General features: G+C 39.1%; 1 protein-coding gene across 1 annotated transcript in view; it reads left to right on the plus strand.

Moving 5' to 3' along the window:
- The window catches only part of DDX10 (DEAD-box helicase 10), a 154108-nt gene that overhangs the window by 41089 nt on the left and 88650 nt on the right, over nucleotides 1-24369 (plus strand). Inside the window, exon 13 of the mRNA XM_030234540.2 lies at nucleotides 6500-6965. Within this exon, the coding sequence (XP_030090400.2) occupies nucleotides 6500-6965 (466 nt within the window). The remainder of the gene's footprint in view (nucleotides 1-6499; nucleotides 6966-24369) is intronic.

Here is a 24369-nt window from a genome sequence, read left to right on the forward strand (position 1 = left end):
AGTCAGTTGTTTGGAGAGAGTAGGAGAGGTTTAGTCAAGGCTGTGAAATATGTGGCAGTATAATCAAAAAGTCAAAAGATAATAAATCTGGGAGATAATTTGGAGATTCTGTTCTAGTTTGCTGGCACTTTTTCCCCACTCTCCAGACTGCTAGTCTAACCAAAATACACCCTGCAGTTCAGTGCACAGCCACTGATACATGGATCAGTCATCTTCATTTATATGAAAGTCCCTCAAAGTCTGGTATGTTTGAATTTTGCATCCAGAACCAACCTTGGTTTCCATTCTGCACACAAACTTATGGCAAAACCTGTAGTGAGAATCCTTTCTTCCCTTTACCTTCTGTGTGCATTTTCTGAAAGTACTTAAGCCTTTCCATGGAGATTTACTGCTAGCTTGATAGATGTTGCTCCACTAAAAATCCTGCAGAGAAAAGAGGCTGCTTAATGCCCCTGTCAGGTTTGCATTGCAGGCTGTTGCCCACATTCCCCGTTGCTCTCCTGCTTTGCATGTCTGTGCTGAGATTCTCTTAAGCTCTGTTGATTGAGTCTGCAGAGAAGCAAGTATTTTTCATTTTTATGTTATACAAGATCATATTTATATAATATATATAAAACAAAATATTAAAAATGTATGCACACACACATCTATTCTATCGATTGATTGCCTTTAAGCTAGGGTGCATTACTGTTCTCTCCAGTATTCTCTCATTATAAATTGCTATCAAGAATAATTTGCTGGAGGAAGACTTGTGTAGGCCTTGTGTTAACATAGGCAGCCTTTAAGTCTGATGAAGGAGAAGCTCCATGCTTGCATTAAAAAGATAAATTTGTCTTTTGATTGCAAAGGACAGCTTTGAAAGCATAAGAAAATGTAAACAAACAATGGGGTGAAAAGGAATAATTACATAGTGTGGTCTCCTGGAGAGGAGGCAGTGTTTTGAAACATTTTCTTTCTCAGGCACTTTATGTTGCTAGCTGCTAACATGTACATATATATCTATACACTGTTCTCTAGGGGCAGTTTTTAACAGGTGAGTATGCTGGGTGGACTAGTTAGTCACAGTTCTAAGGGGCTGCCAGGGAAGGCAATTTCCTTTGTGACTGTAGTCTTGTCTTTCAGGAGAAATGCAGCATATTTTCCTGTTTCTCCCTGTATTGGTACATAGAGAATAAATAAAACAAGTTGAAGCCAAATTGTGGGGAAAATGTCAGATACACACTCCTTAGTATCCAAGTTCTGCAAGTATTGCTTGCAGATCAGTGTTAAAAAGCAGTTGGTAGCTGCAGGTGCTGTCAGGACTGAAATGGATGATAGCAGAATACATGATCCATCTGTCCACATCTGTCTGTCCGTTCACTAACCAGGGAAAGCACCCACTGCACTCTCGTTGCCACCCCTGGCCTGACCCTTACTGCATGGTCAGGGTAGAAGGTTTTATTTGTTACCTTGTTCAGGGCTGTCTGTCTCATCCTCAGGCAGTGCCCATTGCAGTCTTTGCATGTCTTGTCATCTCTTTGTTGGTTCCTGGCCCTCCTTCTGGCTCTCCTTATATTTACTTTTCTACATGCTCAAAGATAGCTCCTAATTATTTTCCCCTATTGTTTTCAGTCTTCATGCACCTGTAACCAGACTTACTGTTTCTCATGCTGTTACCTGGTTCATGTCCAGCCATTTGCAGAGTTTGGGCGTTCCTCATTGCTCTTCCCCTCAGCCACCTGAGATCCAGCTGTCCCTTCCTGAGCTTCTGTAACTACTTCTGCAAACTTTTGCCTACAGCTTTCTGAAGAAGCCGCAGTCTCCTCTTTCAAAGTCCAGGGTCATTATTCTCTTAGTCATCCATCCTCATTTCTTCTAGGATCTTGAGCTATCTTCCCTCATTCTGCAGCCAAGCTGGCTATTGACCTTCACTCACCTTGGAAGTGAATGTACTTGCATATGCATGAGTAGCAGTTCCAGTAGAGTGCCTATCAGAGTTGGCTAAGCCAGCTAACGTGGAGAAAGGGTTTTTAATGCACTCTAGAAAACCTTGTTGCTTGTGCTCTGCTGTGTTGCCCTCTGAGCAGGTGTCAAGGTGGCTCAGGTACCAAGGAGCACCACCAGGCTTTGGAGCTGCAATGTGGAAGTTCCTTTTCCTTTTGTAAGGAAGACTACATCTTGGCCTTCTGAATTATTAGATTGCAACCATGACATCCTCTTTGTTCTCCTTCTCTTTGGTCCTGGCCCATGAAGTCTTGAATAGAATAGCTTGGCCCTCCTTATTATTAATAGAGTGCCAGGCATTTGAACTCCTTAATGGAGAGGAATAAAGCTGGCTGGTAAAGTAAATACCACAGCAAACACAATTTCTCTGTTCATTTTGGTTATTAATCAGACCATCTGGAAAGCCTGTTAGTTCAGATTTGTGTCTTTTCAGTTGATGTGAGTTCTCCTGTTTTCAAATGGTTGCTCATCCTCTCTTCTGATAACTTTTTAAATGTTAAATGTGGATGTAGCATATATTGCTAGGTAAGTAATACATATTTCTTCTCTTGAAATAGCTTCTAGGAGTATTTAAATTTTTCCAACCTATTTTAGGTCTTTGTCTGAACCTGTTCTACAGTAAAAGTAATCTCTATACTGTGTTTTTATGTGTTCATATCATTCTAAAGTAGTTCACTAATGCAATATGTCTATGTTTAGTAAATATGCTACGTTAATATCAGACTGAATCAGTAACTTGTGTAAAATTGTTCTGAAGCAGTTCTTTACAGCTGGCTCATGTTTGAAAAAGGACTAGTAATCTTCTAGGAGTAAATTAGGAACCGTTGTCAAACTTAAAATTTTACGGTTTTACTGGTCTTACATTTGTTTTTTGCAAAGATAGATTTTGCTTTGAGTGTCTAAGATTTGGTCTTTCTAAAGAGTTGAGAGATGTCAAGTTTTTCTCTTGACCTAGTAGAGGCAAAGTAATGTTACCATGTTAATATAAACACACTCCAAGTCTGTTATAAGCACAATTATCAAACCTTAGAAGAGGCAATATTTTAAGTCCATTACACTGTTCATTTGAATTCATTTTAAAAAAAAGTTGATGCTTGATCTTCATTATTCACTGGAAACAAAAGTGGTTATTCTCCTTAAAGCCATACGTTGTTATTTCTTTGAGGTTTTATTCTTTTAATTTATTTCCTGAAAGTCCTTGTGAACTTGCTACTAAATTGACAAAGGTGTTTGAGCATTATAGGTCATTTGTGTGGTTACTTCTATGCATTCCCTAATCAGCATTAGGGAAGGCTGATGTCTGGCCACCTTGGTTTCAGTTGAGGAGTAGAACTCTCAGCTGTACTTAGATTTTTAGTAGCAAAACACTCTCTTGGTTTCAGTACTGCCTTTAGAAACTGATTTCAAATGTCTTTCTAGAAGAGCTTGCTCTTAAGAAGTCATTGCATTTCACACCAAAATATGAAACAGGATTGTTTGGTTTGTCAGCTGCAATGTTGTTGCCATTTAAAGACTACCATAGTTTGAAAACTGCACTGTGGTGTTAGTGTGTTTTTAGTGTTGTCTGTTAGGATTTATGAAATCTCACTAAATAACTTACCTGCTTTTTGTCTGGCTTCATCGGAAAACCCTGCACATTTCTTATTCCAGATAAGTGTATGAAATGGTAGCACTAAAGTGAAAAAATAGCTGCAACTTCAGTCAGATTGTGGTCTGAGTGGCATCTAATGAATTATTGAGAACTAATAATGTCCTTTGTAGTTTATGAAAAGAAAGACTGCTTCATTCATTGAGTTGTTGTAGTATGACTGAACTATAGATTTGGTGAATAATTAAGAAACAGTTTCTAAAGAAACTGTCAAATCTTAAAATATGGGGAAGCTTTTAGCAGTAGTAGAATGTCCAGACTGTTTGTCCCAGATTTTTCTCCATTTGGAATATGCTATGAAAAAGAGGCAGTAATGAACCAAAACACTGACATTTCTTTGAGAAGTTATGTAATTAAAAGTGTTGGGGGATTACTTAATACACTTTTTCTAAGATTATCTACTATTACTGTCTTACCAACTAAATGTGACCTCTTCTCTCCCTTCTGCCTGAGGTCTGTATTCTTTTGGAAGTAATTTGAATTCTGATAGCATTAGTCTTTGGTAGGATTGCTAAGCAGTGAAGAAAAAATTGCCAAGACTAACTGACAATTAATTTTATTCAATTATTGAAGTAAGATGTCAGTACAGTACAGCAGTCTGGCAAGTGGAATTTTATTCCACTTGAAAAAAGATCTGTGATGTGAGGTCTTGTCCACATCATGGGCTGCTCTTTCTGTTTTGTAACTTTTGCTGAACAGAGAATAGTTTTTCACCTTGTCAGACTTTTCTATGTATGTATATTCCTGATCTTTGATGCTAGCTTTGGAGATGTAGAAGAAAAGCTCTGATAAAATCAGAGTTTTCAACCCTGTGTGCTTTGTGCCTGTCTGCTTGAGAAAGAGAAGTGGGCACTGATTGTGTAGTTGCCATGCAGTATTGCTGCTTGCATTGCTTTGTCACCACATGACAGCAATACTTTATGTAGAATAATATGAAATCTGGAAGAGCAAAAAAGTGTTTGTCTTCCAAAGGATTTGGTTTTTGCAGCTTCGATCTCCTGGCTGAAGAGATTGAATGCAGCAATCTCTTGATGGGTGTTTTGCTGTGCCTGGTGTTAAGGCCCAATTCCAGGTTTGAATGGCTTCCAGCTGCTGCAGTGAAGCATTACATCTGCTGTTTGGTTATTTCCATTACAGTTAGTCAATAGGCCAACTTTAACACATCATTTCATTGCAAAGGTAATTAGTGTTTGCTGTCAAACAGTAAAACAAGTTTAAGATCGCTAGTTGCTCCAATTTCAGTTCCCAGTGGTGTTGAGTTATCCTCTGCACTGTAAGTAAATGTGAAAAATATATTGGGTAAAAACTCCCTTTGATCTTTTTAAATAAAATTCTGTTTGCTTTGTTTTTGCTGTGAATTGCATGTGGAACAGTACTGAATTATCAGAAACACTAAACCAGAATTTTTGCATTAAAAATAAAACTTTATTTGTTGGAATATTTGTTCTATATCCTAACATTGTGGATTGCTGTTTGGGTTTGTGTTTATTTTTAACCTGTGGCTGGTACCAAAAATGCCCTGTTAAAGCACAGGTGTGATTACAATTGGGTTTTTTTGTTTGTTTAAGCAGGGCATTCCTTTTGACTAGCCTTTCCCATTGGCTACCATTAAAAATTCAGGGCTCTCCAGAGCCCACAGTGCGCTCTTGCTGCTCTGCAGTATCTTTTGGGTGCTTAATCAACTGTTTATAATGACATTTCTGCTGGGTAGTATGGATTAGATATTTCTCCTGTGCTATAACTTGGGTTCCTTTCAGAGGCTGTGTAGTGAAAATAAGAAATTGTGCTATCTACTTGAACAGCATTGAGAGGAAAGGTGGTGTATAGCTGTGCATGTTTTGAATTGAAAGAGGCTAGTCTTTTACAGGTGTGGGTGCCTATAGTCACTGTATTTAGTTAAATCCTTTATTCCTTTGTTATAAGTGTATGTACAAGCACCATGTACTACTTTCAGTTCTGTGTCATGGGTTCTCTATGTGTTCCTTGCAGCAGGACCAGTTTCCCCTCACATTTTTTATTCACCTAATGAGATGGCTCATGAACTCTGAAATCAGAGTTGCCTTTTTTTTTATTTGGATTTGACAGATTCAGGTGTAATAACAGTGGACACTTACAAAGTTTGTTGAAGTCAGATGGGCTGTTGGAGTCAGGGTATCTGTTCCCATGCAGTGTTCTCCACTATTTTTGCTAGACAGGATTTATGTTTTTTCTGCAATTTTTGTCCCTTCATGTATAGTATAACTTTGAATTGTCATGAATAACTGGGTAAAAGAATAGCTTTGCTGGCACTCTTAGTTATGTATGCCATGCAGGTAAAGCCTTGCTGTAGAGAGGTGGAAGCAGGTGAAATTGCCTTTAAGGGAGAATTGTCCCTCCCCTAGCTTTTGCTGCAGTTAGTCATTCATCCATACCATGTTTGTTCTGCTGATCTCAGTCACTCTGAGGTCAGGGGGATAATGTTCTGGGTGTGCTTCCAGTAGTGAAGGACGCTTGTCAGATCAGTGTTATCTCAGTCCTTGACATAAAATCCATGTGTCTTCAATACCAAATTACATTGGTGTTTCTTCCACCATGTTTTACCGTGAATCATAGGTAGTTAATTGGCTCTTATCTGCAACTTACCAGCTTCTTTGCTTACTTTCCTTCCTGGGAGGCTTGTAAATGTTATTGAGAGTTCTCATTTATTTCATCTCGCTTCCTCTTCCAGCGTTCACTTGTATTTTAGACTTCTCTAAATGTGTTGATCAAAATGTATAAATATGAATGATAATTGAAATTGAATCACTTGAGCAATCAATGAGAGCTTCTAATTTAGTCAAATTTTGTGTATCTGCCTTTTAAATTGATTTGGTTAATTCCATGTTTCAGTTCACTTGGTCTTGCAATGGCACCTCGTGTGAGATTCCTTCAAAGAGTTCGGAAGCAGCTGTGTGCAAATGAGGCAGCCAATGAGACAGACCCATTGGAGGAGACAGAGCAAAATGAGAATGCCCTCACCTTGGTACATGAGGAAACAGTGGAGAAATGTGAAACTAATTTCAGTGGAAAAACATCAGTTAACAGAACAAAGGGAAAGCAGAGAAGAAAAGAAGCTGAGGAATGTTCTGTTTCCAGTGGAAGTGCTGAGGAGAGTGGTGAGTCTGAGGATGAATCGAAAGGGATGTCTGAGGAAGAGGAAAAAGAAGTTCATGTACCTAACAGGGTACCAAACTCAGACTCCAGGCAGTTCTTTGAAGATGATGATGATGACGAGGACGATATTGAAGCTCTTGATTTGCTGACAGTGAAACAACGGGATGTTTTTGGTGTGGAAGCTAAAGAGAATCCAGCACCGGTAAGTGTGCTTTATAGTAAGGCTTGTGAATCTTAATCATTTTTTATTGGACTTGCTCCAAGGAAGGAGGAGAGGAAAAGAGGAAATTCTGCTCTTAGCAGAATATTCATTTGAAGTCAGACGTGTTGTGCATAGGTATCAGAGGTCATAAATACTCCCAGAAGATCAGTGGTGTGACTGAGCTTTCATGGTTTTAAGCTGTTAGCACAGTTTTACCTGCGTAACAAATATCCTTGTACTCGCTTTAATTTATGAATAATGGGACTTGAAAACCTGGGAATTTTTGACAGTTTTAGTTCTTATCCCTTCCTAATTTGCTTGTACCTCTCTAAAGAGCTGCCACTTACAGTCATAATTTTGATGCTGAACCACGGTTTATAGCACTGGGAACTGAATTGCAATACACAATGAGCCACTTCCCAACAGAAATCATAGCAGAATGGTCTTTACAAGAATGTAACCTTCAAACAATGACTTTTACTTTTAACAGGACCATTCCTATTAGAATTGAGCCAGTATCAAAGAGAGAGAGGAAGTGCACATGTTTCTTGTGAGGCATGGCTATAAAGGTTTATGGAAAGTATTCATGTAAATCTTCCATTTCCTTGGCACATAGCTTTATAATTTTGATTTCTTTGTCCTTGGTATTCTGAGAAATATTTCTTTCTTTTAATCTTTAAATAGTGTTACAGGAATGGGAGTTGGGGTTTTTTTAAAAATTTTTTTGTAATTTCTGTAAAGCAGATTTGGTATGTGCATACTGGGATTTCTTTTTTTTTTTTTTTTTTGTCTATCCTTTGCTGTCTGGCAACTGTATTTCTGTAGTAAAAAGATAGAAGCAAAATAGCCATCTGGTTTGGCAAGGTTTTCTTCTGAACTTAGATGCATTCAAGGGCAACCTCCTGTTAAGCAAAGTATTTATTTTTCCAACTTTTATTTTAAATCTTTCTTTTTCTGGGCTATTACTTAACACAGGGCATTTACCATGACCTTGAAGTGAATCATCCTACTAGTTGCATTAATAAGCAGCATCTTTCCTTTGGTATGTAGTGAAGTATGAACTAGTTTTATCAGCTGTCATTGTCAAAGATGAGCAGTTGCACAGGGCTCAGACTGCCTGCACTCTCCTCTCTATAGTGAGGAGGCTTATGCAGGTTGAAATCTCATCTGAGACCTGTGGAAACAGAGTTAACTCTCTGTTCTTGTTACTCTCAGCCTGAGTGGTTCAACTCAGGCATGGCTACTGCCTGGCCGTAGCTTATATTTATTAATAAATTTCAGTTTTGTGTAGGAAAGAACTGTGTGTTTTAAAAGCAAAGTGAAGTAAAACATCTGTGCCTTATTTAAAGAATGATCATCTCACGGCTTTCTTATTGCTTCTGCAATTTTGCATGCTGAAATACACAATTTCGTGCTGTTTTTAATACGTTGGAAGGTTTTGTTCAGGAAATGGTAAAAGGTGAAAGTTTGAGGTAAAAGAATGAGCAGAAAAGATTTTATGAGAAATATAAGTGATTTAGAAAGTAATTTGTAATCACACTGGCTAACCTTTTAAGAGTTTTCCAGCATTAAGCATTTATAGCTTATATGATGTTCAGGTAACTCAGGCATTATTTTCTGTGATACAGTGTGGAATAACTGCTGTAAGGGTTAGTAGCTCATGACTAGTGTGCAAGTGCAGAGGACTTTGTACCACTTAAAAGCTCTGGTACGTGGGGGCATAATAAGAAAATACTAAGTGTCTCTTCTAAGAAGCTGAGAAAAAAAAACTGGAAAGTTTCAAGGTCTGTGTCATTAAAAACTTAAGCTCCTCCAGAAATGCCTGTAGTAGTGAAATACATGGTTTTTAGAAAGTCAAAATGCAGAGCAGACTCTGCTTAACTTGATCAATGCATGCAGTAGTGTGGAGTTTATTACATATGATACTGTGAAAACTATTGATAAATTGTGGAATGCTTTAAATGTAAGGATTCTGTTTTTAGTAAGTATAAGAGAATAGAGGTTTCTGTCACTAACCATATGAACTTTTAAGGTTTAGTTATAGGAATGCAACATAGTAGAAATTACATTAAAAGACTTGGGCATTTGCGTTTTTTATTTGACATAACTGAGCACCTCATTTTCTGAATGTTAAGATTAAATTGATAATTTGCAACAACTTTTATATATTTTTTCAATTTTTTTCTTGGATAGAAGTTCTGAAGTGGTTATCATTGCATTAAGATGGATCAGTTAATATTTAAAGCATTAGTATTCTGGGGTGTGAGAAGCACTGAGCAGTGTGAATGCAGCTTTTCTGGTGCTGTGTGTTGCAATGTCCTTCCAGGAAGGACTCAGGAACCAGTTTGCTGCATTAATTAGTAGTAGGAAAGGCTGCAGAGAGTCTAGGAGTGTGAACACAGAGGGTATAGTCAGCTGCATTAGTTAGGAGGATTTTTTAGAAAATCTGTCCTGTGTGCTAAATAAGATAGGAGTCCTTTGCAAACACTGGCATGTGGTTATTTAATTTGGGCTTTATGAATATGCCCACAAAGATTGAATTCCGTTTGCATTTATGCTTTTAATGTGTATAATTGATTGTGCAATTTCCCTATTCCTGCTTTAGGCTTCTCGTCCTAAAAGCAGTTCCAAAGCAGTCCTGCTGTGATTATTGAGCTCCAGGACATTTTTTGTAAATGGAAACATTAGGTTTAGTTTCAGTTTTTGAATTGCTGTTGCTAGAGACACCATTACTTCCTCATCCTTGTCTCTACCCTAGTCCCTCCAATGGAAGAAGGAACAAGGGGAAGTGTTAGGCTGGCTCTGATGTGGAGCTCTGACCTTTGCTTACAAGTGGAGTTGGCTCATCTGTCTTTCTACCAAGGGAAAGGAGCTGGTCAAAAGAGCAGGGGTTATTTAAACTGATGACAGACTCCAAGGGGATTTGTGGGACTTTGGTAGAACAGTTTGTTTTTGATGAATGTATGTGGTACCCAGCCTAACTGTAGAAGAGGTTATGGTGTGAAATGTGACACATCCAGTGTTAATCCTTCTAACAGTGTGACTTGTGGCTCAGTTTCACTCTTTCCCTTTCTTGGTGTGTGTCCCTTGGCTGCATGTGTGCTTTGTCATTTTGTGATAACACATATGAAAGAAAAATCTGTTTTGTGCATTGCTGTATAAAAGGAGAAACCTTGGATAAGTTGAAAGACCTTGGCAGATATTGCAATTTTGTTGTGAGCTTCCTAGCTCATTTTTTTAAGAGATAGTCACTGGCTGCTCTATTTATGAATTTTACTTTGATATGTCAGGATTTTTAGCTGGTGATCTAACTCATGGGACTTATTTAGATAAGTATAGTGTTCTTATGCATAAAAAGAAGGTCAGCTATATGCATAGAGCCATTGGTAGATAGGCAGTATTTAGCTGTTGTGTTAACATTATGGAAATTATTCTTTTAAAGTGCATTTAACAGTATTAGCAGTACTGATGTTGCAAAGACTGTAAGTACTCCCTGGTTACAAACTTTGTTTCTAATGCTAATTTTATGAAATTGCTTTTTGCATTTGGCAATTCAAAGGCTATACTTGTTCAACTTCTATCGTTATTTATTTTGAGAACTAAGATTAAACCTATATTTTTATTGGTTTTGTTTATATTTTAATTTTAGTCAACTTGTCAAACATGTTGCATACTGTCAGACTTCTCTTCTGCTCTGGAATTTTCTGTTTTAGTGTGGAAAATAATAGATTACTGAGTTCTTAGAATTCCTCTGGCTTACTCCCTGCTTCCCCATCACTTGTTTTATGGACTCCTAAAACTTCTCAGGTTTTTTCCAGATGCTGCTTGGAACACTGTAACAAGCAAAAGCATACAGGGAGCTGCCTTGAATAGTAGTTGCAGATTCCTTGGAGTTATTCTGGCTCTTGGAGAGCATGCTGTTAGAATATTATCGCTATGGAAGGAAATTATTTTATGTGCTGTGATTCTGTCTGAGCTATCCGGCTTTCCTTGCAATCCATTATTCTTACATACAGTGAAATTTTCTTAACCTCTCAAACACATGAAACAAACACTGTAAAGTGGCATAGCATGACCTGGATATGTACATATTGATAAAAGCAGGAAAGAATGAGACAAAGGTAAATCTCCCTAGCTAGCGATGATGGGTGAATGTACCAAGAAACAGAGAGTAGTAGCTTCTTGTAATGTGGACTTTGCATATGACATAGATCAAGGAAACATCATATAATATGCACCAAAATGAGGACATAGTCTCCTGGAATTTTCTTTTGTGGTGTTGAGAAGAAAGCCTGTTACATTCCACAGAAATCCAAATTAATTTTCAGAGATGTGATTTATCTCGATTGCTTCTCTTACATTGTCTTTTCTCTCTGAGTGGGATTTCTTTCCTCCTGTTACGTGTTATGAGAGAGCTTTTCACCACTCTTAGGTTTATATACTGCTTTTTTTTGGCATGAAATATCTTCTCGTTCTTCTCACCACTTCTTACTGGCTATTATTCTTATGCTTTCATATTAATATATTTTAGGCAGTTGACTTTGTCTCCTTGAAGCTTTTTAGGGGACAGCAAGGTAAAAAATACCCCAAGGATGGAAGAAGCAAGGAAACAAGCTGGCTGGCTCTGGCAGTGGCATTTCCCTTAGGGGTAGCCTGCTTTGCTCCTGCTGTAGCGGTGTGTTGTGTCCAAGAGAAGAAAGCTGCTCTGGGCAGCCTGCTGGCTCTAAAGAGAGCATTATTCTTTGGAGACATGTTGCAAAATGAGCAGTCTGGCAGGGAAAATAGAGAAGTTACTTATTTGTAAGTTAAATAGAAGTCAATAGTGTGATGCATTACTTACCATAAAGTCTCCTTCCTAAAGAATGTAAGTGCTTTAGGTTCTCAGCCCGGTAACAGAGTGCTTATGTATTTCTAGTTGAATTTCAGCAAGTAATAATTTATATGAAGAACAAAATATTTGCATACAAGTGAACTAGGCCTACATTTAGATATTAGCCAAAGTGCTTCAAGGTTCCAATGTTAGAAAAAATTGTCACCCAGGAATGGAGATGAAACCTACTGATGGTACCTCAAGCCTCTTTATCTGCAGAGCAGTCATCACAGAAAACATTCTGTGAATTGCATAGAAAATTTTAAAGAAATCACATTTTCTTTCAGAGCAATTTCAGTAACTTCAATACAACCAAGACTTTTTTTTGTAAGAATGTTTATGATTCCTGTTTTACGTTCTGTGTAGTTTTCAAAAGTCCTGTTAGTCAGGACTCCTTCTATGAGCTACAGAAAGGACAAAGCAAACCCATTTACTTGTCTTCTTGGACAATTTTAATTTTTGGATTTGCGGAAAAGTTCATTCTCCTGGCTCTGCTATTTTTGTATAGAGCACTTGTGACTTGCGTGCTAGATTAAACTGTGCAAAAGAGGCTTTTCAGGCAGTTCCTTGTGAACACCCATTATCTACATAAGCTCCAGCTCTGTAGATCAGTCATTGGTTTAGATTTTCTTCGTTGCTTTCTCAGGTTAGCTGCTTTAGCACTCTTCTGTTGGCTCCACAGCATCTTCAAATTTCCCTGTAAAGATTTCTATTTCAACTGCATTTTTACCAGCTTACTAAGAACTTCTGTAGTTTATGAAAAAATCCCTGTAAGTTTTTAGATTTCTCATACCTATAAGACAGCACTCCAGGTATTTGTGCTAATCCCTGTGATGCTAAGGTTAATTAAAAGAATCTACAGTTAGAAGTCTCGGAATTACTGGTAAATGGTGTATTTGAAATAAATGGGTGCCAAATATCCCTTAAAGGGTATCTGTTCAAGACTGTCCTCCTAAATACTTGAATCATATTGAAAACCTGGATAAGACTGTGGGGCTTTTATGAATTTTTATGAATTTTTTTTGACATATCTGCCTCTCACAGATCTAGCTTCCTGTATCATAGGTTATGGAGCACATAATTTTGATGTGCTGGGCTTTGCTTCTGTGGAAAATTTAACATGTTGGGGTGCTTTTGAACCACTGTGAATACTGGTACTTTTGATGCCCACAATCCTTCCTCTTGGCATTTCTTACTCTTTTAAGTAGGAATCAGGTGTAGAAAGATGGTAGATGAGTAGGAAACCTGCTTTGGACATTTATATTAAAGATATTTGAAAGGAGCCTGATTTGAACCAGGAAAGGCTTTCCCAGTGCTGTTTGGACTTGTTCACAAGTCAGTGGCTTTTCCAGCTGGCTGAAATGTACTGCTTGCCGTCTAGAGCAAGGGATGTTGTTAGTAGCCACTGTAGCACAGCTCTGAACTAGGCAGTGCCACCTCTTAGTTTCAGCTACTGAAGCTTTGAGTTAAACCTCTTAATTCCGTGTGCCGCCTGAAGCAGCCTCACAAGTTGCCTTGCCTCTGCAGGACTTGCTGAAGTACCACATCATTTACTGCCCCAAGGAGAGGAGGCTGTTTGGCAACGTGTTTCTGTGGCTGACTTCACAGAAGTACTTTGAAACTTGTGTGTAACAATCTGAATTTTGAACCTGGACTGGAAGGTATACTAAGCAAGTTCCCAAAACTGGAAGGAGCTGCTGACTCCCTTCAAGGCAGAAGCGATGTAGAGAGACCTCAAGAAGTGAGAGGGCTGGGCAATAATGTTGCACAAGTGAAGGTGCTAGATTCACCTGGATGGGGCAACCCTGGATGTATGGGCAGACTGGGAAATGAGATGCTGGAGAGCAGTGCCACACAAAGGGACCTGGGGGTCCTGGTCTGTGGCAAGTTGAACGTGAGCCAGCAGTGCCCTGGCAGCCAGGAGGGCCAACCCTGTCCTGGGGGACATCAGGCACAGCATGGCCAGCTGGGCAAGGGAGGGGATTGTCCTGCTCTGCTCTGCTCTGGGGCAGCCTCACCTCCAGTGCTGGGAGCAGTTCTGGATACCACAACATGGAAAAGATACTAAACTGGAGAGAGTGGCCAGAGGAGGGCAATGAAGGTGAAGGGCCTTGAGGAAAAGTCATATGAGGAGCAGTTGAAATCACTTGGTGTGTTCGGCTTGGAGGAGACTGAGAGGAGACCCCATTGCATCTGCAGCTTCCTTATATGAGGGGAAGAGGAGGGGCAGGCACTGATCTCTTGTCGCTGGTGGGCTGTGAATGGCCTGAATCTGTCTCGGGGAGGTTTAGTTTGGTTATTGGGGAAAGATTCTTCACCCAGAGGGTGGTTGGGCACTGGAACAGGCTCCCCACAGAGTGATCACAGCACCAGCCTGGCAGAGTTCCAGAAGCGTTTGGACAGCACTTTCAGGTGCATGGTGTGACTCTTGGGTATGGTCCAGTGCAGGGCCAGGAGTTGGATTCTGATCCTTGAGGGTCCCTTGATGTAGCCCCATATTTCTCTTCACAGAGAAAAGCAAAGCACAATTCTTCCCAAGAATATTTCTGGGTTTCACATTCTCTGAACTTCAGAGAAAGGAAAAACAATTCCTATTTGCTGTGCCTGTGTTGTGCAAAAGTAGAATGCAATTTGGAGATAGTTTACCCAAATGGTGGTGTTTTGTTTCTTTGGCCTGTCAGGATCAAGTGTGTGTGTGTGTCGGGACTGTCAGCCACAAAATTCAGTACAGTTGTGTGCAGAGTTGAGTGCTTGACAAATTCAGTTTAGATGTAATGTAGTATAGTATAATAAAGTAATTAATTAACCTTCTGATAAGATGGAGTCCTCCTCATCATTCTCTCTTCCCTCATCGGAGTTGCCTGCAAATACAATACCTTCCAACTCAGGAAATTCTGTGATTCTGTAATCTTTTCAGGTTACTGATGATTCATGCTGTACAGAGTTCTCTGAGCAGGCTGGGCTATTATTTGCATGCTTGGGTTTCAGCATCTGGTGCAAATTCAGGCTGAAATGAGGTGTGTGCTTTATCTCTCAGTTGAATAGACCTGAAATGAATGAGAGAGTTGCATGGTCTTTTATGTCAAGAAATATTAGAGTATGACTTGTATGACTTGAAATGTTTCACTAAAGTCTTCCTAATTACTAATTTAATATTTCTAGTAGCTTACTCAAGCCTGCACTAATACCCTCAGTTTTAATTGTTCTTTGTCACTGATTTATAGCCTTGCTTAATATATTGCAGCAGTTTCATACATAAGGGTGAATGAGCAAAATACTCTGCATTAAATCTGCCTTGTTTTGACCAGTATTCTCTAAATCCATAGGATTTGTAAACTGTTAAGATGCCACAGTTTCCTTTACAATCATTAGTCCCTGAATGGTTGCTGAGTGAGGCCATTGGAAATATTTATAACGATGACATAATTTTGGATAAGTGTGCTAGAAGTTGAATGCTAAAATTATGAAATACTTCTGGAAATTATACAATACTAATTTTTAAAGGAATGCTGCTTCCTGAAGTTGTAATAATGCAGACCAGTTATCCAATATATATCTGGAGTCTTCTAACTATCTGTCAGCAAAGTTAAAATTTTGAGAATTATTCTTAATTGTAGAGTGGCTTCTCTGATACAGACATCTGCTACTGTAAGCATTGCTTAACAAACTACCCATGCACATTTAAAACAATATTTTGAGGCACATTTCTAAATTTGTGTCTGAGCTGTGTAATTTTCAGATGGAATAGTTTGATAATTTGAAAATAAAATTTGTGGGTGATGATTCATTAGCTATTAACCAAAGTGAGTCCTGGGGTAATTCATTACGTTATTACTGACATTCTGCGGATTGTAGTTTAATGGCTATTTTAAAAAGGAAAAATGTGTATGCTGTTTTGGAATAGCAACCTGCTGACTGACCAGAAGCTAGGAATTCTGCTTAGTTGCATGGAGCAGTTACTCCATGTTTGCATGAGGCTGTGGTTTGTCCCAGCTGTGAGGAGTTGTACTGTTGGCATCCCACCTGGGATGGAGTCTCTCACTTTTTACAGCCTGGTCTCTGCTCCCCATCTTGGATTAAGCAGTAGCTGCATCCTCTGGGGATAAAATTCTCTCAAAGGGTGTTACTTTGAATGAGTGAAAGGAAATTAAACCAATTAAGACTGCAGCCTCTAGCTTTATTTCAGTAAAAAACAAATTAAGTATAAATGTCTTTGGGCTAGCCTGGTGGGGAAGTCTTAGAGGTCTTCTCATTCTTCATTACCACACTGTTCCTGTGGTAGTTTTCCATGTATTTCAGTGCAGGGTGGTTTTTCTCTTTTGCCTGAGCTACGTGTGTGTTTGTTCCTCTTGGTAGAAATCTTCATGTAGCTGATGCTCAGTGTATCAAGATATGTCTGTATGGCTCCTTATGGCTCATATGTTCTGTATGGACCTCTGTGGAGTAATGGGGTTGTGCTTGCAAAGAGATGTGGCTAGCAAACATGCCTCAAGAAAATGAGGTGTGTTAGTAAATCCCTCAGAAAAGTACAGATAGGTGACCTTGAGTGGGAAAGCAAAATGACACATGTAGCTTTTTGAGGAGCTGAATGGTAGTATAATGTCCCTCAGATTTGTCCCCTGTGTGACCAAGACCACAAAGCATTTTTTAAAACTGTCTTTCATGGTATTTTTCTGTGGTAGTATTGTCTGTGTTTCTTGCAGAGAGGCTGTGCACATGGGCCACTGGAGAAAAAAGCCAATGTCAAGCCATGAAATGACTAGTATTGTGTTTTTTGAAATTAGTTTTACCTGCTAGCAGGGAAGAGGAGTGTGTGTGAGGTACTTGTGCAATGCACATCTTGCTAGGAGTTCTCAGGGAAGGGAACACATGACAATACCCATTTAATAGAGTAATACTGACACCATTCAATTTAAACTGGAGTTACTAAAGGTGCCTTTCTTGTTTCCATAATCTCCACATTGAGCAAAATTAATATTAGTTGATGTTTTATTGTTGTTGACTCTAACCTGAGTCAGAGTGGGAGAATTAAAACTGTATGGTAGCAGCTTTGCAACAGAGACCACATCTTGCAGAGCATAAAATGGCAGTATATGTTTCTTTCTCCACAGGTCTGTATGCATATACATGTAATGCAGATACCTGTTATTTCTGGGAAAGATACTGTTTTTGCAGTCACTATTCTTCTGCTGTAAATACATACAATTCTAGTCTGAGTTTGGTGTCTGTACTTCTGGGTGATAGTCTTGCATTTGGCTACTTCAGATTGCACTAATGCAAAGCAGGTAGAGACCTTCTGGTGAGGTCACAAATCCCAGCATTACTCCCAAGTTTTTTTTTTTTTTTTTGTTGTTGTTGTTTTGTTTGTTTTTTGGGTTTTTTTGTTGGGTTTTTTATTGAATGGAAGGGAAGAACAAGCTGATAATACTAAAATGTGCATTGACAGCTGCATCTGAGGCTTGTTTGCATTCAGGTGCACTGAATACCGAAATGTAGTTCAGCCATAGCTATTTACTAAAGCAATAAGCACACATTCTGCTGGATTCTGTTATATCCCAACCACAGGAACTCACTGATGTGGGCTTGCAAAAATGAGTAGTTCATCATTTTGTATATTTTGAGAATAGCCTGCTGACCTAGAATCACATCATTTCTGCTAAAGAAGTCGGTGTGAACTGTTGCTGTCATTTCCTGTGATGTCTGCTCTGTGTGAAATTGAGCATGGGAAGAGAGCAACTCCCAAGGAGTTCTATGAAAGTTTGTGTCCTGGCTCACAGATGAGTACTGTGTTTTCAAGACAGGTTCACTGTGTTTTTTCATGTCCTGTTTCTTGAGGTTTCCACTTTGGGTTCAAATTTGAGACTCACTTGACAGATAGATGGGAAGCATAATTGCAGACTAAAGTTAAAATTTTGTGTGTGTTTTGATCAGTGGATTGAAAAGAAATACTTATCTCCAGCTTTGGAAGACATTCTGAGTGGGAGTTCCTAGCACATGTAGCTCTTACATCAGTTTAGAAACAGTGTTCGAAGATGAAGGCACATTGTGAAGGAAAGCTTTGTAAGTAGCTGTCACAGAAGCTATTGGGACTAATGTCAAGAGGGAATTGAAGGGAGAAAGGAGAATAAGGTGAGAAACCTGGGCTGAAAGGCTGTAGTTTTGTATGGGTGTGGCAAAGCCATGAAGCATCTTTAGAACCTGATCCTTGGGGAGCCCACAGGATGCTGTCTGCCGGATCCTCTCTCTCTCTTAACTTCACATTTAATAAAAACTTATACCACCTCTTTTGCAGTTAGATTTGAATATATGTTAGTGTGTTGCTCACTACCACAGTTTTGAATATTGGCTGTTCTACTAATATGTGGTTTATTTTTCTACAACTTTTTAGTGCTACAGTAGTTGCATTTTTTAGATGTAAAGGGAGGCGGTCATCTGGTCTGACTTCCCTGGATGTTATAACCATGTTGTGGTACTCAGTCACTCCTGTATTAAATGCAAAAATCGAATTTTGCGTAAGTGTTCCTTTCAAAAGGCATCTTTTTTAGTTCTGAGGAGATGAAGAGATGTAAAATCCATCACAACTACTTACTTTTTCCAGTGGTTTAACTCATGTGTTCGTGTTGTATTGAAGAGGTGGATATGGGTTTGAAAAATAAAGACAACAGGGGACATAATAAGAGGACAGCAGTGAAGAGTAAAGATATTCTAGCAAATACTCCTTTGGCCTACAAGAGAGACTTTATTTTAGCACAGAGAAGAATGTGAGAAGAAAATGTGATAATCTTATGGAGGAGGTGAATGACATGATATAAATTGAAAATGCAGTGTGCAAATGCAAATTAAGGCAGCTTCTAGTTTATGGACAATTTGTTGCTGAATGTTTGCTAAAATAATTTGGATGACCTCCCATAGTTCCATAGTTGTGGAAAGGGCGGTGTGGGAGTAGAAGATCTATGTTTTGACTGAGTGAACTTGAGTCAAATTTCTGCTCCTTGCTGGTTCAAGTATTATAATTATCTTAAGAAGGAAAGCCTTAAAAGAAAGAGAAAAATTTTATGTACCACATCTGCAGGTAATTTTTCTCTCTTTGGTTGTAAGATCAGCACATACTGTAAGCCAAGGAAATGTGTTTTCATTAGCTGGTTTTGTTCTTGTTCGGCTCTACTTTCACAATCCCTTTTTAACATGGGAAATTTAAAGCATAAATTAATTTGACTTTTCTACATTTTCAAGAATTATTTTATTCTTTTTAGTGCAGATTAATTTTTCAGTGGGTCATTAAAGATAATCAATCTTGAAATTTCTCTGTTACTGCTAATCTTCTTTTGCACTTGGAAAAACAACATTCATATTTTATTTTTCCTGTGAACACTTTTGAAGTACTTACAACCAACAATACTCTTCTAAAATATTTAATGATGTAATGTAAAATAGCTGCTAGTGATTAAAACCAAGACAGTTATAATGGAATATTTACTGGGTATATCGAAAAGAGACTAACTGGTAAATAGTGGTATGAGAAACATTAAATTCTTCTAGTGGAAAAACATCAGAGAATTGGAATGTAATTTTAGCTTGAGTCTTTTATCAAGTGCGAACATCTCATTGAAATGTAAATGCTGGCATGTTGTTTTCATTTTTTTCTTTAGTTAGTGAAATAATAGTTAAAAAGTATTTCAAATTATGCTGTTGTTACGTGCTCAACTTAGTGCTGCATGAGTGCTGTGGTCTCTGAAATGGATAAGAGCTGTTGTAGCATCCACAGTGTGCTGGTGTTGGGATGGAAAGTAATGGATGTAGTTGAAAACTGATTGCACTTGTCCTGCTCCTGTGGGTCTTGAGCTTGATGAATTCCTGTCTGTGTGTTGGTTCAGGTATCTCTGATTTCCTTTGCCTCGCATTATGTTCTCTGGTGTTGGAACTTCTGGGCTGTAGTATCTATAGAGCCAGGCAATTCCTCAGATATTTTCTTGAAGAAAGGATGTGAAGTACATTGGAAAAGATTTTATTTTATGTTATGATTTTCTGCCTGTCTGGAGCTTAGGAGGGGATCCAGAAAAGGGCATGTTTCCTGCTCGTGTGAGATGCTGGCTACAGAGCTGATGCAGCAGCAAGTGGTGGGAGGCAGGAGGAGGATGGGCTGCAGGAGCTGTGCTGTCCTGGCTGCAGGCTCCTGCTGCAGTGAGAGGCTCAGTGGGCAGGGCTGGGGCTTTGCCCAGTGGCTCAGGGCTCGGGCTCTAAGGGCTGAAACTGGCACTTGCCCTCTGCCACTAAAGGGGTCGAGCTGCCCTGACAGGAGACATCTCTTCTTCCCCGTGTCTCATCTCTATGTGCTGCTTTAGCTTTTTTCAGGAGCAAAATGCTGCAACATTCTTTCTCTCCTGAATGGTGACTTTGTTACCTAATTCTCATGGGTTATATGGTAACTCTCAAGGTAGGCACCCAGTGAGATAAAGGGGCATTAATGGCAAGGAGTTAAGCATTTAAAGTGGAGGAATAGTGCTTGTACAAGTCTGAAGATAATAAGGAAGCTAGGTGAAATAAAAAAGAAAAAAATAGCAAATCCAGTTTTTCTGCACATATAACTTTTTTCTGCACATACAACTAAAGAATCATTAGCTCTTGTTTTCAGTTAATCATCTGAGCAATGCAGTGCCTCTAAAAGACATATTTCCAACAAAATTTGTTCTCATTTTTGCCACAGGAAGGCTCAAATCTACATTAAAGTATTTTTAGCAAGATTAAATACAAATTCATATGGATGTTCAGTACTTATCTGGGAGGTTAGTGCTTATATTAACAATTCTAACTTTTAAAACTGAGTTATTGATTTAATGGTTCAGCCCCAGCTGGCAATTAAACACCTCATAGCCTTTTGCCCACTCAACTTCAGTGGAATAGAGGAGAGAATCAGAAGAGTTAAAGTGGAAAAACCTCCTGTGTTGAGATAGAAGATCGTTTAACAGGTAAAACAAAAGTTGTGCTTGCAAGCAGAGCAAACCAAGGAATTAATTTACCACTCCCCACAGGCAGGCAGGTGTTCAGCCACCTCCAGGAGAGCAGGGCTCCATAATGCATACCAGTGACTTAGGAAGACAAAGACCGTCACTGTTCCCTCTTCCTTCTTGGTCCCTCAGCTTTATATACTGAACATGATGCTGTCTGGTTTGGAATATGTCTTTGGTCACTTGGGGTCAGCTGTCCTGCTGTTTCCCCTCCCAACTCCTTGTGCATTCCCAGTCCCACTCACTGGTGGGCTGGGATGAGAGGCAGGAAAGGCCTTAACTCTGCAAACTGTGCCCAGCAGTAACTAAAACATCCCTATTTGCCAGCACTGTTTCCAGTAGAAATCCAAAAAATAACCCCATACTACCTACTGTGGAAAAAAATAATTCTCCTCCAGTCAAAAGTACACTAGGCTAAAAATGTTGCCACAAAATCAGTGAAATAGTGAGTATTTAATTTCTGAAAGCCACAGCTACTAAATCTGTTTCAGGAGTGAACCCAAACTTCATATTCTAAATTCTCTTACCCTTTTCATCAATTCCCTTAGAATTCCATCCTCCTTGTCATGTGGTGGGCAGGCATTTGTGATTCAATTCACACAAAAAGTGCCATATGGTGCTGCAAGCTGTATATACATTTGGAAAGAGGTGCGAAGCTCTAAGAGCTCAATACTGCCTTTAGAGATGTCACTGGCCAGGGTTTACCTTGAGAATGTTTAATGAGGTGGCTCAACATAAGAACAAACCAGTTGCTAAGATAAGGGTGACTTGAAGTTTTTGACAAGTATAGCTCTGTGTTTGAGCATGATGATATTAATGTATGGTGACTCAAGTTCTTCAGTCATGAGAGCTTATACAGTGGTAAAGGACATTTAAGGTGATGGGAGAAACCAGGTTATTTCTAACTATAAAGTTGTAACTTGTTTGTTTTCCTCTATTTGGTTTGTTTACTCTGAGAAAATTCTATGAGCTTCATTTCTCTGCTGTATAAAAATATTTTTTTTTGTTTACACATAGGTTAGTTAAAATTCATTGAGCAGTTCTGTGTACTTTAGTGTCTGGTATTTGTGAGCTGGGTCTTTGCATTTGCAAAATGACAGAAAACTGTTGAAGGTGAAAGCTTAGGTCTAATGGTAATCTATAATGTGAGTTGAACAGTGCATTCACGCTTTTTAAAATTACTTTTTTAATTTACTATTTTTGTATGTAACAAAACAAAGCTTTATGTTTTATCTTGGAGGTCTCTGAAATCATTCTCCCTTGCCTAAATCGATGACTTATGACTGAATTCACTGTCCTTGGACAAACTTCTGCTGTTCTCCTATGTTCAGACTGGGGCTAACAGATAGCCCTAAACTGCTCTTGTTGGTGGTTATAGAATAAACCTATTTTTGTACACGAGCTGTGCCACACTTTGTGTTCCCTTCTCTCATACTGCCTTTATGTTGTTTTTGTTAGTGCTGACTCTGTCACAAGTGTAGGAATTAGCTGACACGGGAGAGAGAGTTTCTCACCAATCAGTCCTCTTTGTGCAGAAAGATAAACCTGTGGATTTTGCCAGCCTTGTATTTAGTCTGAACGTTTGTTGTCAGCTTTTGAGGAAAGAGAGTGAGTTGATACCATATTGAGCTCATTTTTACACATAAGCAAGGCTGAATGCAAAGGTTTCCTTATTCACTCCAAACAGCAGTAGAAGTTTCTGAACCACTCTGCAGAAATTATTGTAACACATGCAATCCACCTTACCTTCAGGTGTACATTGAGGTGTGGAGGATATGGCTGTATGGAGCAGTGAGTAGGCAGACTTGAAGAAATCCAATTCATCCCTTTTGGGCCATTCAACTAACGTGATTTCCTTCAGTGTATGTGGTTATGGTTAGTAGCTGGAACTTCTGCAGATCCCCACTGTGTGCCAGGAGCAGCACAAAATCACCTACCTGTTGCTAAGTATTAGCTCTGTTTACTCACAGGGAGGGAAGAGATTTGAATTTTTTGGTTTTGTTCCGTTCAAGGCCAATTTCAGAGAAGGTATTGATAACCAAAAGGCATCTACAGTAATGATATAAGAGAAAGTATGTAGGGATAATAGACTTCAAGAGAGAAGACAAAACCACACTGATACTCAAACAGAAATGGGAGCTTACAATTGGAATTCTTTAGGACTTTTGTTAATTAATTGTTAATACTTCACCTTTTTCACTGTATTCCTTACTTTGTGTCAAAGATGCTAATGGCAGTTAAGGCAGTGAAAACCTACTTTCTGTTTTATCAGAAAGCCGCTGCAGTTGTTAGACACTGCTTTATGAACATCTGTCACTTTTAATATTGAGTTGGCAATCCCCCAAATTGTTAATGAATATATGAATTCTAAGATCTGAATGGGTTGTGCTCATATTGGAAAGGTTTGGTGGCTAGCTGCATACATAGCAGGCATCACTTCTAAATACTGGGTCTAGACTAATTAGGTTGTTCTAATAGATGGGTTGTTGATGAAAGCACTTAAAACTTTAGTTGAAAGAATCTTCAAACAAACAACAACAACAACAAAACCCTATCCAAGAACTCCCTCTTGAGTTTCAAATCAAGAAGTGTTGCTAATCCCAGCTGTGTAGTCAGAGTAATGTGCCAGCTGTCCCAGACCTGTATTTGACAGCTGACTGCTGTAGGCAGAGTGACAAGTTGTAGACAGCTGTAGAGACAATTTTTGATACTGTCTGGGGTGGGGGGGAAAGTGCACAAAATATATATATATTTTTTAAATGGTTATTCAGCCCAGAATGAAGAAACAGTGAGACAACAGCAACATCCCTTACTCTCCACACAGGTATTGGCAAACTGAGTGCATCCAGGTGCTGTATTGAATGAGTGTGGTTTGTTTGAGAGAGGAACTGATCAGTTCTTGAAGCTAGAAAAGGCTTTTTTTTTTTTCCAGTGTTTTTAAAGGAATTGTGATATGGGGGTGAAGATGGATGAAATTTTTTTGGGTAGACATAGAGGTCAAAAAAGATAACTGCTTGAGAAGGAAAGAAAATTTGCTTTAAGAAGTGTTAGAGGCTTTTCTGCGTAGCCTAGAGCAGGGGAGCGAATCCTTCTGGCCCTTTTGCAAAGTATTTAACGTATGTGCTTATGCTTGGATGGTTATTTCTCCAAGTGCATTCACAGATGATTAGAGGGATGAAGCACCTTTCCTGTGAGGAAAGGCTGAGAGAGCTGGGTTTGCTCAGCTTGGAGAAGAGAAGGCGTGGGGTACTAGAAGCCTAACTGTGGGCTTCTAGTACCTAAAGGGGGCTCACGAGAAAGCTGGAGAGAGACTATTTACTAGAGCATGTAGTGACAGGGTAAGGGGGAATAGATTCAAACTGAAAAGAATGTAGGTTTAGATTAGGTATTGGGAGAGAAAATCTTCACCATCAAGGTGATGGAACAGTGGAACAGGTTTTCCAGGGAAGTTGTGGCTACCCCATCCCTGGATGTGTTCAAGGCTGTGCTGAAGGGGGCTCTGAGCAACCTGGTCTAGTGAAAGGTGTCC

This window comes from Serinus canaria, chromosome 1, assembly GCF_022539315.1.
Source record: "Serinus canaria isolate serCan28SL12 chromosome 1, serCan2020, whole genome shotgun sequence".
NCBI classification, from domain to species: domain Eukaryota; kingdom Metazoa; phylum Chordata; class Aves; order Passeriformes; family Fringillidae; genus Serinus; species Serinus canaria.